Source organism: Cyprinodon variegatus, unplaced genomic scaffold (genome assembly GCF_000732505.1).
Source record: "Cyprinodon variegatus isolate N-32 unplaced genomic scaffold, C_variegatus-1.0 Scaffold374, whole genome shotgun sequence".
Classification (NCBI taxonomy): Eukaryota; Metazoa; Chordata; class Actinopteri; order Cyprinodontiformes; family Cyprinodontidae; genus Cyprinodon; species Cyprinodon variegatus.
This window is the reverse complement of record NW_015150827.1, coordinates 751,544-766,252: the sequence shown is the minus strand read 5'-3', so window position 1 is coordinate 766,252 and position 14,709 is coordinate 751,544. Positions and strand designations below refer to the sequence as shown.

The 14,709-nt window shown below is 34.7% G+C and overlaps 1 protein-coding gene across 2 annotated transcripts; it reads right to left on the bottom strand.

Annotated features, from left to right (window-relative positions):
• Positions 1-2,449: 2,449 nt before the first annotated feature.
• On the bottom strand, positions 2,450-14,616 carry LOC107092296 (E3 ubiquitin-protein ligase RNF126-like). 2 transcript variants are annotated; one of them, XM_015386678.1, is made up of 9 exons: positions 14,478-14,616; positions 11,066-11,124; positions 10,905-10,968; positions 10,589-10,827; positions 8,345-8,413; positions 8,171-8,240; positions 7,840-7,933; positions 7,545-7,660; positions 2,450-2,921 (listed from the first exon to the last, which is right to left on the bottom strand). In XM_015386678.1, the coding sequence occupies exons 1-9, from the start codon at positions 14,550-14,552 to the stop codon at positions 2,766-2,768; spliced, it is 942 nt and encodes a 313-aa protein (XP_015242164.1). In that variant the 5' UTR covers positions 14,553-14,616; the 3' UTR covers positions 2,450-2,765. The 2 variants fall into 2 exon arrangements, with proteins under 2 accessions (XP_015242164.1, XP_015242165.1); XM_015386679.1 differs by having other exon boundaries at positions 10,905-10,965.
• Positions 14,617-14,709: the final 93 nt, after the last annotated feature.

Below are 14,709 nucleotides of genomic sequence, written 5' to 3'. Positions count from 1 at the left end.
TCCACACTTCATGTTGTTATATTACACAGAATTTCAACAAAAAACAGTTAAATATGTGGTTATGAAAATAAACAAATAACAGTAAGAATAGGATTATTATTATAGAAAAGGATTATACTGCTAATATCATTTAAAAGAGGGAGAAAAGGTGCAGTTCTACAGGTACAGGAAACCATGTTAGGCTTTTACATACTTATTTATATATTAGAATAAAGCAATTCATTTTTTAAAGAGTCTTAAACTAAATCATAACTTCTTGGTTTCACAAGTGTGACTTTTTGGGGGGAATTTGCATAGACCACAGAATGCCAATATGTACATGCAGCCCTACTAATATTAGGTTAAATGTACTTAAGTAAGAAACCAAATCTTATTTTTTATCACTAATAAAACATGGGGCATTTCTGAGTGGAAGTTTTAACACTTTGTGTCCTAGGCTTTTATTTAAAATATATATGCTTTAGATTTTAAACTAGGGTTGAGGTCAGGGTCATTCTTAAACTTAATGGTTGACAACTTTTCCCAAACAAAACATTTCTCCAAGGTCTTTTTGGAGCACTGTGTTGTTTGGACACCAAAGTTTTAGACATCCAGCTCAGGTAAAGTTGAATGTTACTCCTCCATTTTTATTTCTCTCCAAAATCTGTGAAATGAATTATACCACAGTCAATGAAACTAACTCTTTGCATGATACTACCACTACTGTCCATGATGAATGAGTGTTCTCATGTATGGCAATCTCATCCAGTTACACCTCCTATTTTTGTGACATAACTCAACACTTCCTTTACTTTGACCAGAAAACTTTGTTCGACAAGGCATCTGGTTTGGTGATGGCTGAAATATTTTAATTAAGCTCAACATTTCCAACTTAAGAGCACGCTTCTTTCTTGGTCAGCATTTCCTGCTGCTGATGTTAAATTGCAGCAGCTTTACGTTTGATTTCCTTGGTTGATTTTGAATTAACAATCATGCCAAAAAAATATATATAAGATCACCCTTTTGTTTTGTTCATGATATTTATTAAGTAACAAACCTTAAGAAAAATACATTTAAGAAAACAAGGCTGGTCTACTGATTTTATTTACAAAGAGGCTAATATTAATCTTCTAGAAAAGTCCTAACATCAACTGCATTGAAGTGATATACTGCAAATTAAAAGCCAACTCTATGCCTGCAGAACAACCAATTTATATGAAAACAAGTTAAATGCTCAAAAGAGCTGTACAACATCTACCAACATCAGCTAAATATTTGATTGAGCTGCTACTCCTAATTGGATTAAAGACAATTCATACCAAATTTGACTCAATACTTGCTATTATGTTTTAATAGGTACTCATTTTGCAGACTATTACCTCAGGGTAGAAAGAATGATTCCAATAAATCATCAAATACCCAAGGTAATGTCTTAATAATTGCTTGTAAAAGTTCTGAGTAGAAATATACCTGGATTTTTACCAGAGAAAGAAGCAAAGCTGGAAAATGCAATGATGATCAAATGAAGTGTTTGGGAGTCACAAACCCTGAATTGATAGTTCCACATCCAGGAAAATCGCATTGACCTTGGGAATCATCTTCTCTGCCTTTGGAGGTACTTTATTCATCTGACTTTGTGTATAACCAGATAGAAGCCAGCAAGATTATTTTTAAACAAAAAAATTGTTGCAGTGACTCAGAAAACTCAGTTTAATCTGTGCTCATGACTACTTAACCAACTCCACAAATAAAATAACCAAGATCAGATTGTTCCTGCTACATAAAAAAAAAATTGAAACTAGTTTAATAATCCCATCTAAGTGATGATGTGACATTTAGTAATCTCTCTGGTCACTCTGCAGACATCACTAATAGAAAATCTGGAATCTGTTGTTTTAAGGACTTTATTGTGACTGTACAAAAATTCAGCAAATAAAATAACACTCATTTTGTGAAACTCATTTGGCCAGTTCCATAGAGGTAAAATGATCCCATGCCATTTCATTTCCCTTTTTCTTCAATAACTTACATTGTTTAAGTTGGTTTTCAGTGAACACACACGGCTGTATGTTTTTTTTCCCTAAAAAAATAAAAACTGTGTTCACCTTTAAGCTGAAACCATCCCTACCAAGATCAAAATACAGCAAATACACAAGTGAGCTCTTATTAAATGGATAAAAGAAAAAGGGGGAAAACATCCTGAAATATAACAGAAAAAAAAGGCTTGATTTTGTACAGTAGTTTATCCAAATTCACTTTCTCACCCTCAGATCAAACCTTGTGCAAAAAAAAGGCAAATAAATTAAAATATGTCACACAACCAGCCACCCTCCCCAAGAGGTTTTATGCATGATCAATCAGATGAAAGTAGCTGACATTTCTTTTAAAGAATTTCCAATATAAACATATAGTCAACCACCACAGGCATTTTTTTTATAAAGCATTTTGGGTTCTTCTTCTTTTTTAATCTAAAATGTGTCCACACCTTATAACGAGGATGTTTTTCCAGCAAAATGCAGTCCACTCCTGTTCTATACTGCTTCTTCTCTCGTCCTTGAATATATTTTTTCACATTTGTTGTTCACTCCTCGTACACTAGGTAACAATAGCAGCAGCGGTTGGACCCAGCATCCTTTCGGCAGAGGGGAGGAATGAAGACAAAGAAATGAGAGTTTTTGTCCCCAAGAATTGAGACATAAACCTGTAATGGTCTCAGCTGCAGAAAGGAGCTGATGGTTCTCAGCGGGCTGCGGTGCTCAGATGTGAAGAAGTATGGGGGGGGGGACCTAGGAGTTGTTGGTTGCATTTTCGTTGCTAGGTGAGCTTGGTGAGGAAGAGGAGGAGGATGAAGGTGGAGAGAAGTTGATTCCTGATAACACCGGTGGGTCTGTGGCTGTGTTCTGTCCACTAAGGCTCTTCCTGCACACGGGACACGTGTCGTGCTGCCAGAGAGGAGGATAAGTGTTGTTATTTAAGGAATCGCCATCAACAAATTTAGATTGACAACTACTTACAACACTGTGAAAAGGTTATTTCCTCATTTTAACAGATTTTTCTTTCAGTTCTTTGGTTACAGTTAAACGTTTTAGATTCTTGAACAAATGTTCATGTGAGACAAAGGTTACAAGAGTAAATAAAAAAGGTTCCAAATCAGGATTGAATTCATTAAGGGAAAAGAGCCATCTAAACCAGAGGTTCCCAAACTTGTTTGACTTCTGACCCACATTATAGTGGTAGACTGGAGTTATGACCCAAACTAACTAACTAACTAACTATCCTCCCTCGCTTATTCCTTGTCAGGGTTGCGTAGGGGCCAGTGCCTATAGGCGAGAGGCGGGGTACACCCTGGACAGGTCACCAGTCTGTGGCAGGGCAACACAGAGACAGACAAAGACATACAACCATGCACACACTCTCACCTAAGGACAATTTAGAGAAGCCAATTAACCATCAGTCATGTTTTTGGACTGTTGGAGGAAGGTGGAGTACCTGGAGAGAACCCAGGCATGCTCAGGGAGAACATGCAATCTCCATGCAGACCACGGGCCAGGAATCAAACCCAAAACCTTTTTGTTGCAAGACTGACCCAAACTACTAGTAGAAATATAAATATTTCTAAAACATATTTTGACCTCTGGTATAATAGTAGCATAAACAGCATCAATAACTGTTGTATTTAGTTTTGTCAACTTCTGGGTTATGTTTTTATGTCTTATACACACAGAAGATTCACCATGATCATTTTCAGTGTTTAGATTTAATTTTGAAGTGCATTCAGGACCCAATACTAACTGATCAGTGACACAAAATGGGGCAACAACATTAACTTTGGTTTATCAAACCAGTCTGAATCAATGTAGAAAAATTAATTACCCCTTGAGCCTAAAATCTGGTTGTGCTTATAATACAACATCAACCGGGATCAAGTACTGTAGTCTTATTCTGCAAACAATCTCCCCATTTTGGTCGACTTTTCGTTGCAGAATTGTTTCAATTCAGCCACATTGGAGGGTTTTAGGAACAAAAGGTCTTTTTTGTTCTATGCTGGGTTTTTCATGTGATTAGTGCCAGGAAAAAAAAAGCTGAACAGCCTGATCTGTGGCTGGACTGAGCCTGGATTCTATAAGGTCAATAGTGGAGAAGAGGACCTTGTTTAATCTCAGACACTTTTTCCTTGATACCTTCTCACTAAGAAGAAGCTCCTTAATGTCAGACTTTTGTAAATGAGCTTCTCCACAATCAGACTGTAGAACTTGTTTGTCTAACAGGTCATAAGTATGAAGTATTTCTTCAAGAGTTTTAAAGAGGTTAAGAGGTTTTAAACAATTATTTAATAGCCTCCCAATTATAAAAGAGGTGTCCTCGCTCGTGTCCTTTGGATTATTGTTCTGCTTCATAACAAAAGTGTGCTGCAGCTTAAGGTGAAAAAGTCCTTGACCCGACTTTCAGAACCATGATTTTCTAACAGCAAGAGAAAGGACTTATTCTATAACTTATAAGAACAAACACCAAACCATCACACTCCCACCATGTCGGGATAATGTCCTTTTTCTAAAAGGTTCTGTAAATAATGGTTGATTTGGTCATTTCTCATAGAGACCACCTTTTGTCCACTCTCTTTCTTATGGTTAAATCATGAATATTGATCTTACTCCTGCAGTGCTTCCATATTGAGACCTCAAAAATCAGCTTTCATTATGTTCTTCAAATCATTTTGTAGCTGAATCCTCAACAAGAAGGTTCACCACCCTGGAGGTGTGATGTTTTGTTCAGGATAATCTTCAATTTTTTTCTTATCTTGAGAATCTTAGAAAAACAGCGCATGTCTTGTTTTAAGTCGACTTCAGGTTATCACAGAGGTTATACCATAGGGATTTCTTATTTCTACAGATATACTAGTAATCATTGCAGCGAACTTTTACAATCAATCTAAAAATAAAGGGGGAATCTTAACTAGTTTTTTATTTTAAAAATAAAAAAGGGGTGGGTCATTTTAGATAGTGGAGGATTCGATTGAATAGCTAATGATAGATAAATGTATTGAAGTTTTTAATCAAGAACCTGTTAAAAACGTGTTAACATGTTAAAAAAAACTGAGTGTCTCTAAAAGGCAAAATGGGGATTACCACAAAAAGATCAGCTTTTAAATATTGTTTAGGTTAAAGCTGCAAGCTGTGTCACGCCCGTGCTGTAAAAGCCCACAGGGCCGCTTATCTCTGCTGATCAATGTGAAAAGGACAAAGTAATTATGATTTCAAAGAGGCTACAAGCTACAGGCCAAATCATAAATCAGTTAAATTAAAGCAGAGGGTAAACGTGCCTGTCTGAGCCATATACGTCAGCAAGAAGAGCTATGTCTAGCATTAGGACATGGTCAGAGGAAGAAAATATATTCAACAGTAAAGCTGTGTGTATCAAGTTAAAATGTATTAGATTTGAGACATTGGAAGAACAATAGCCTTCTTCACTAAGCTGACCTTGAGTTTATTAAGCACTATGACGCTGATCGGCAGGAACTCTGGTTGGGTTTAATGATCTCTGTTCAAGAAAAATATTTGGAGGCTGCAGTGTCCTGAATGACCCTGGTTGGTGATCTCACTGCTTTGGAATCACAATACACATGAAAAACTGGGTTTTATTTCACCACACTATAAAGCCAATCAGCTGTATATCATTTGCAAAGCGTTTGCTTTAATGAAAAGTATGACTGTTTATCAGGAAATGCCTTAAAATAGTAAAGATTGGTACTGGGGTGAGGAAATTCCTACATCACCAAAACAAATAATGAAATCAAACAGACCTGTTTTGAAAGCCAGATCTACAACTGTTACATAGGGATGTCCCAATCTGATATTAATATCTCGCTATGAGATTAACCAGAAGAATACTATCGGATTTTATCGGCCGGCATCTAAAATCTCTGATATTTTCATGCTGAAAGAAACATTCTGCTTCTGTTAAAAGTTTCTGTAACTCATTGGTTAATTTTAAATGGCTCAGTTGTTGTTGTACCTTTTGTTGTTTACTTTTGTTCCCTGTTTTACTAATATTACTTGATAAAGTATTTTTTAGCATTTTACAGTATAAAATAATTAATAACAGCCAGTATGATTCATGCTAATATTGTATGGGGTCAATAACGGTATCGGCCATTTCTCAAAGCTGCAATATCATCATCATACTGGAAATGAAGGTTGTATTGGGACAGCCCTATTGCTAAAATCCATGCTTTCTCTTAGTGGACACTAATAGAATAATAAACCAAGAAGAAAGCTTCCAGGGGAATGCCTCAGAGACTCTTTGTGCTGTGAGATAACAAAAGAAGCCGGAATCAGAGACTAATGAGTTCAAACAGCAAAACTTGTTACTCTATTCCTTTGAACTAGGGTTGAAACAATTAATCAGATTAATCATGATGAATTGATTATTGAAATTCTCATCAACTAATTTAGTAATCGATTAATCTTTAACTGGAGTGTAAAGACTTTAATATTTAAATACCTGCTTTTAGCTGACAGAGCAACCCACATTGAGCAGCAATTATACCAAAATTGTAAAAGAAATATGTAAACATTTTGCATTTATGATAAAAAAAAAAAAACATTTTCTCCTGTCAATATGCTCTATCCAAAACTCCTCAAGTGGAAAAGTTTTAGATTTACCTAATTTAATTCTGTAAAAAATCTTTAAACAACCTTTGGCTATCTGATTATTAATTGATTATTTGAAAAAATCATCTACAGGTTAATTGATTTGCAAAATAATCGTTAGTTGCAGCCCTACTTTGAACCATTACAAAGCTGTTTTTTTCCACCTATACCTCATTTTATAATAATTACATTGTCTCCCTAAACTACCAGTAAGTAATTTCTGCATCATATGAGCTGCTATGGAGTCATTTTTTTATGTAAGCACAGGAGGCACATGATCTCATTTGAAGCTCCAGACAAATCCTTTTTGGAATTGCACTACAAAATGCAATTGCTTTTCAGACTCCGTGTCACACTTGTAAACATATTTGCACTACCAACACGGCTTTGTTTTTTCACAATCCTTATTACTGATTTTTATTACCTACTACTGATTTATATTACTGATTTTTTTCATTATCCCTTCTAATGCCTTTTGCCCTATATTTATTTATTTTTCCACTGAACTGAACCTTTTAAAATCAATGCCTTTTGCACCATGACTTTAAACTGGTTTTCCTTTTCTACTACACTGGCTCCATTTTTTATAATTGCTGCACTTTATAAATGGTAACGTTCATTTCACTGCTGAAAAGCCTGCATGTTTGTCTAAGTCTAAGTCTCTAAAAATTAATGTAAAATGTCTTTTTCCATTAGCAAAGTGCCTCACTTACGGGCGCAATTCAAGAACAGATGCACAGTGAGGATCAAAGCCAGACATATCATTAATATTTTCTAGGTACGTACAAATTAAAGATGAATTTGGTACAACATCACACTAAGACTCATCGCTGCAGCCACTCTGCTTGGGGTAACTAAAACCTGCAACAGTTAGAGTGGACATTAGGTTAAGGACAGCCCCTGAAATATCCATACCTGCTCCAGCCATGGTACTATACAATCATTGTGAAACAAATGATTGCACGGTAGTTGCCTAACATTCTCATCAACACTGTAGTCTTCTTTGCAGACAGGACACTCTAAACCAGCACCTGGACAGATACAATGGGACAAAGCATATGTCTGTGTATGTTTGGAAAGAAGCAGCAAAGAGAAGCAGCTGTCCAACTAATTATCTGCTTTAAGCTTTGTTTAGGAAAAATAAAAAAGGAATTACAAAACCTGTTTTTATTGCTTAAAACAATACAGATAATATGTGAAAACAACTTACTGACGTGTTCTTGTGTAATGGAAATGGTTGGTAAACTCTTTATTCTTTCTCTGTCAGCTGGCGGCGGACCAGTGTTTTCAAACTGGTTCAATAACTTTAAAGCAGAAAAAAAGGACGCATTACAGTTAAAGACTGAAAGGAAAATTTGTATGAAAGTTTTGTTTCTTTTAATACCTGGAAACAAACCCTAAAAACAAATAACGCACTTCACTTTAACTGCTTTCAGGAGTCAGCTATTCAATCAGTAGCATAATAACCTGTTGAATTGTTTACTGAATATTTAAACCTCTAAACTGAAAATAATAGAGCTGCAGTCAAAGGATTTTTAAACCTGTGTAATGATAGCATCCAGTCCATTAGCTCCCCAGGCATAGTCCATCGGATTTGAATGTAGCATACCCCTGTAAAACATTACAGTCAAGCAAGAAAAGGAACAAGAGCTTAAACAGTACAATGATTTATTCTGTCAATTTCACAAGCATGTTTATCAAGTTGGTGAACTTACCAAGGTCCCATCCCAAGATTTGGCATGGCTGTAGGTGCTATGATTCCATTAACTAGCTGCTGGATGATTCTGCTCAAAAGAAAAATGGCAATAAGTTAATTTATTATCTCAGTCTTTATCAGCATGTTGATTCAGGGGGGCTTTATTTAAACATCCTGCTGACAACTAAACATCTGATGTATAATTATGTAGTGCAGTCTGGATGTTCCTTAAAGCTACACTTCATCTAAGTGATGCTATAATGAAAGTCAGTTTAATCTACACACCAATTTTCTTATTAATAATATTCCTAAACTTTTGCCCCAATGGTTGTTACAAACACAAAATTCTAATTTGTTTTGGAGGATTTTAAGAGATGGACCAGCAGGGGAAAAAATGCATAATTGTGAAGTGAAAGGAAGACAATGAATGGTTTTTCAAACCTTTTACAATTCAAAATTTCAAAATATAAGTGTGGATTTACACTAAGATCCCTTTATATGCAGAGCCATTTTATTAAGAATTATATGAACAAATGCAAAAATAAATGCTGCCATTGATATATTTTTAACAAATATATTATTTTATTTGAATTTATTTCAAGATGTATTTATTTACTTCCAGATCTATCTAGCTTTCCATCCATCCATTATATTTCCTGCTCATAGTTTTATAATAAGAAGATAAAATTAAAAAAAAGCTGAAAATGAAAAACAGGGTTAAAAAATAAATTCACTGTAATCTGAAAAGTAGCTTTACAAAATAAACGTGTCCAAATAAAACCCCATTATAAAATGCCTAAATAAATACATAAATAAATAAAAATAAATAAATACATAAATCTGGAAGTAAATAAATAATTTTTGAAATAATATATTTTTAATTTTAATTAATTTCTTTATTTGATCAGGGACCATACACAAAAAAAAACATTAGTCTTAGAAAGAAAAGCTGTCATGTGCCAGATTATAGCAAAATGCTAATTTCCACCAACAGTCCTTGGACAGTTTGATGTTATACTTAGAAAAATTCATAAATAATATATAGTATAATACATGTAAGCGTCACTTCATTCACATCATAAAAGCACTTTCCACTTTTACTCACTTACAGTTACAGCACTCATATTACAGTCATTCCATGCCTACATGTTTGCTTTGATAATAACCACTGTTTGGTCAGGTGTGTATATATACTATAGTTTGTGCATGAAATAATTTAGTTTGGAAGAGTGTTCCAAAGGCATGTTACTTTATAAGAGAATGATTCATAAATATAATATAAATAAGTTAAATATTTATGAAAATATTTAGCTTTACTTTATGGTGAGATTTATTTCATATAATATTTATTAATAACTAATAAATAGCAGAAATTATTTATTTATCCATTCATGTATTTATTTCATAATGAATGAAACATCTCTCCATAACTTTACCCCTAATTAAAATCCAATGCAACTATTTGCCTTCATGTTCATAAAACAATATAAACCACAATCTTTACATTGTGTGGTTCTATCACATAAATTCCCAAAATACAATGAAGCTTTTTGTTGCAAAAATATGGAAACACTCAAAAGATTTGAATACTATTTCAAGATAATGTAAGTGATAGAAAACGACTCTGGTCAAGAATGAAGCATTTTTATAGTTGAGGTTCGATCTAAGCTGTTATTTTTACACATAAAATGGTTGGATTTCTTTCTATAAGAGGAAAATTGTGAAATGACTACAGAGATGCTGTCCAAACATTTCGCCACATGAACAAAAATTATGATGTTCAAAGTATGATAGAGATTTCTTTAGTTAAACTGCCCCCGTTTTTTTAACCACCACAAAAATAAATCACATATCTCTCAGTGAAACAAACCAAGGTGTCAATTTTGCTGTTGAGCCAACGCATAAAAAAGGGTTTTTTCATACAATTTTTAAATACTTGAGGTAAGAGTGGTGAAATCTTTATTTTCCCATCTCTCCGCAGCAGTTGGCTCCCTCTTTCTATTTTAAACCTTTTCAACATTTAGCCAAGTTTTATAAATTAGGTTTAAGATCACCAAGTTCGGGTTTGACTACAAATGGCTGGATATAAGTGGTCCTGTTTCATATGAAATTAAAAAGAAAGTCAACTATAGGGTGGCTGTATTTTCAGGGTTATGTATAGTGGTAAAACATCATAAAACACTACATTTTATGCTCAAAATATAAATATGCTCCCCTCCCCCCACACACTCTACAATAGATGCTGCTCAAGGAGAAGTCTCACCCCTCCAATGTGGGCACTCCTTCGTGCCGCGACCCCTGTCTGCGAGGAACATGTCGACCCCGTGGCTGCCTGGCACTGTATCGCTGGCGCGAAGCCATTTCCCTTTCTCGTCTGTTCTCTACCTCACGGTTGTCCTCTGTGGATAATCTCGATCGAAGGTCAAAGTTTTCGTCGAAAATCCCCAGGGCAAATGGGCCGTATCCCGAGGGAAATGTGAACAAATGATGATGATCCATGTTCTATAATTAACAAAAAGGGTCAAACCAGTGTGCAACGACTTGTTCTCCTTGTAATGGCTTTACTGTGATGCACTGACCTCAAAGCTGGAGCGGTTCTGATCATTGGCAGAGGATGTGGATGCAGACCCATTTTCTGAGCTGCTAGAAAAAAACAACACACACACAAAAATACTAAGACTCAGGAATTTAGAGAATAAATAAATAAATAAAAATCTATCAAATAAATAAAAACACTTGCCTTGTTTCCTCCGTAAGTTCTTCAATAAACCCAGACTCACAGCGTGGGCATGTGTAGTCCTTAAAATCAGAATCAGAGATCAGAATTATTGCCAAGCATGTTTGCACAAGCTAGGAATGCATGTTGATCACCAATTTTCCAGCTCTTACACCTATCTCACAATAACAAAAATGAAAAGAAACATTGTGCATTAGATCAGTCTAACAGGCCCTAATCAGAAGACAGGAGAAGAGTTAGTCACACCGGTAATTAACAGGCTACGCAGGTATAACTAACCACCAGTAGAGTGGATGTAAGTTTAAGGGACAACAATGTCTTGGAAATAACGCTTTTTTTTTTTAATATGAAAAAACATTAAAATATAATCAAACAACATGTAAAATCTAATTCAAATACAGTTTCTATAAAAATAAGTTGTCATACCTCTTTACCCTGCCTACTTTGGCAGAAAAATTTTTGAAAACAAGGCAACATAGTAAAGTAGGTTTATAAAGATTTTTTTTTTTTTTTTTATTTTATTAATTCAATTATTAAAGGAAAACAACATGATAAAACCAGTTCAGGTGACACCTGAAGTCATGAATTAAAGAAAAGGAGCAGAAAGAAGTAAAGAATTTATAATATCTGACCCTATTTTCAATAAAGTAGTACTTTTTCAACTAATATTAAAAAAAAAAAGAAGAAAAAAAAAAACAGCAACAAGAAAACGCACCAATACACAGGAAACAGCAACAACAAAAAAATAAAAACACACTGTGATATCGACTTATCAAAATTACCTTCCAGTCTCTATTAAACATAGATGAAGTTTCAGCTTGCTTTAACTCCACTAATAAGCTTGTTCCACATATCGACACCTCTAATAGTAATACATGTTTCATCATCACTGTTCTGTACCTCGATTTTTTGAAACTTTCTATTCCGTTTAAGTTATACTTATTTTCTCTTTTAGATCTGTTTTGAAATTTTTTTGGTAGAATTTTTTTAAGTTTTAATTTATCCAACTTAATAAATATCTGATTTGTGTGATCTCTGTATCCACTTCCACTTATAACTCTTACAATAAAAAATGTGTTTTATCCTGGCATCACTAACATTAAGTTCAACAGAGAGTTTAATCCGTAGTTTAAAAACAAAACAGTCACCTCTTGCTGTCAACAAGGTAAATTCAAAGCAGTGCTTTAATCAATACTTTAATCCGCTCCACTTTGACCAGGCTGTTTATTACAGATATTGATGCAGGTCTGATGACTGAGTCAGGGATTCTGCATGCAGTTAAGTTTTCTAAGCAGTGATTTTCTATACACCACTGACATGGGCTTGCTCCAGAAAAATCTGCACTAAAATAAGATTCTTTTAACAACAGAAAACATTCATGTGAAAATGTATGTCACTATATGCAAACGTTCCCGTTTAAAACTTACAGGTACATTAAAAAAACTCTGCTTAAAAGTGCAAAATTTTTATTGTATTATATTATATTGAATCATAGCGTGATACATTCCCAGCCCTTGCTTCTTGTAATTTTGATGATTTAAGCTTACAGATTATGAAAACTGCAAATATTGTGTTTTGGATTGGACATTTTCACACGAGTATCTGTACTTTCTATTCCTTACATTTTTTAAACAAATGTTACTCGTTACTCTTGGCTTTGTTTTAATGTTTATAAATATTTATTTCACATCATGTGAGCCATCCAATGCAGATCATTGGTGCCATTCACATCTAGTGAAAACTAGTGTCATTGGATGAGTCATATAACGCAAACACTCATTGGTTAGCTAAAGGAAATCATCAGAAGCAAGCAGGTGTTCTTCAAACTGCAAACGCAAATAGTCTATGCCATGCTACAATGTCGAATTCAGAAAAAGATGTTGAAATGTCTGAAAGGTCGGACACAGACGAGAGCGTATCAGGAGAAGGAGACCAACAAGACCTCCCTCATCCTTGGTCCTATCTCAAATTTTTTTTCAAAATAGTCGAATAATTGAGCTTTCAATTCATATAGTGGCATCTGGGTGTTTTATTTAAAAGGTTACTTTATACTCTTATACTTTAAGTAGTTTTTGGAGCACATACTTTTTTCACTTTTACTTGAGTAAAGAAGTCAAGTTGATTTTTCAACTTTTACCAGAGTGTTTTTAAACCGCAGTATCTATACTTCTAAAGGTATGTACTTTTGACACCACTGCTCTTCCATAAAATTAAGATCTGTTGAGAGCACTTGTTCTCTTACCAACACTGCCCCCCCACCCAGTCAGTCATTTTTACAAAGAAGACTCTTAAAATTTCTGTAGTTGTGTCATGCTATTAATTCATTTTTTTAGATTAAGAGACTGAACAGTGCTACAGCTGATGTTTATAGTTTGTGTTTCTAGTTGTTATTATGACTTAACACTAGTTTAAACTAAAGCACTTGGCCTTCATTACACTGATTTGTCATCAATATTCTCTAAAAAAAAATCTTTGAAGGCTTTCACAGAGCAGCTATACTAATAGAAGGAACACATTACACAAAGATTAATTATTTCTGGTGACTTTAGGATTCCTTTAGCTAATCCCATTTTAGCTAATGAGTGGTGAAGACCCATAAACTGTTCATAAAGTAAGAGCAAAAACAAAAAAAAAACTAACCTTATAAGAAAAAAAAAAGAGTATATGTGTCATTCTCCATCACACGAAATTTCATTAAAATACAATCAAGATTTCTATTGTAATGTAGAAATTTAAAACAAGAAAGCAGGCGAAAACAACACATTGCAAGGGATATATATCATTTAGTAAGGCACTGTATGTTCTGAGCATAACTGAGCCATTTAATGTTCAGCCTGACAAAGAACAGAACAGTAGACTGAGTAGAAGGTAAAGGCCACTGTAACATTCAAGAAGCTTCTCATGAAAAGCTTCACAACAAACAGCTTTTACAGACTACTAGAACATGCAAACATACATTGCATATCTATCTATGTCTATACGCATATATATTCTATCTATCTATATTATTTCTATAGATATAGATATAATATAGATAGATGAATATAGAAGTATAAACAGGGACATGCAAATCAAAACAAATGGATCATATATGTCAGTTAGCTAGCCGGTGTTACACTATTATTAAACCTGTCAGGTAGTAACCTTCTTTATTTAGCTTCTTCTTTGTTCGACTTTACTGATTTGAAAAAATACACAAAGTGTACTCAGTTGTAGCTGGAGTCCATCCCTAAAGTTTGTTACTGACACTGACTGGCACTCTGCTGCTGCCCTGAAGGGTTAGCTGAGCCGATAGGGGGTTTTAACCGCAGCAGCGACTCAACGAGGCTCTATGAGACCCATATCTATGGTCACAGCAGCTCAATTATGGTTCCCAGCCCTCAGCACAGGCTATAAATGTGTCAGTATTTCTTACCGGTAAACGGGGAGAGATCTCTGCTGAACACCGGTGACAAAAAAACCGGCTGGACCGTGGAGGGGCTTCGGCCATTTCTAGTACTGAACGTTATTGTACGGACGGGTAGCAGCGAGGGACATTAGAACTTGACTTTTGCTTTAGTGGCAGGAAAAGGAATCAGCACCAAAGAGTAAAGTGTGTAAAGCTAACCAGAAATAAACAAAAGAACTTCCGGGTCAGAAAGAAAGGA

What these genes read in the sequence shown, in the direction of transcription:
- LOC107092296 (XM_015386678.1), bottom strand. Translation starts at nt 14,552, where the DNA reads ATGGCCGAAGCCCCTCCACGGTCCAGCCGGTTTTTTTGTCACCGGTGT. An exon ending in AATCTTGGGATGGGACCTTG is followed by an intron (nt 8,241 to 8,344) that starts GTAAGTTCACCA and finishes AATGTTTTACAG; the next exon opens with GGGTATGCTACATTCAAATC. An exon ending in TGGATGCTATCATTACACAG is followed by an intron (nt 7,934 to 8,170) that starts GTTTAAAAATCC and finishes TCTGCTTTAAAG; the next exon opens with TTATTGAACCAGTTTGAAAA.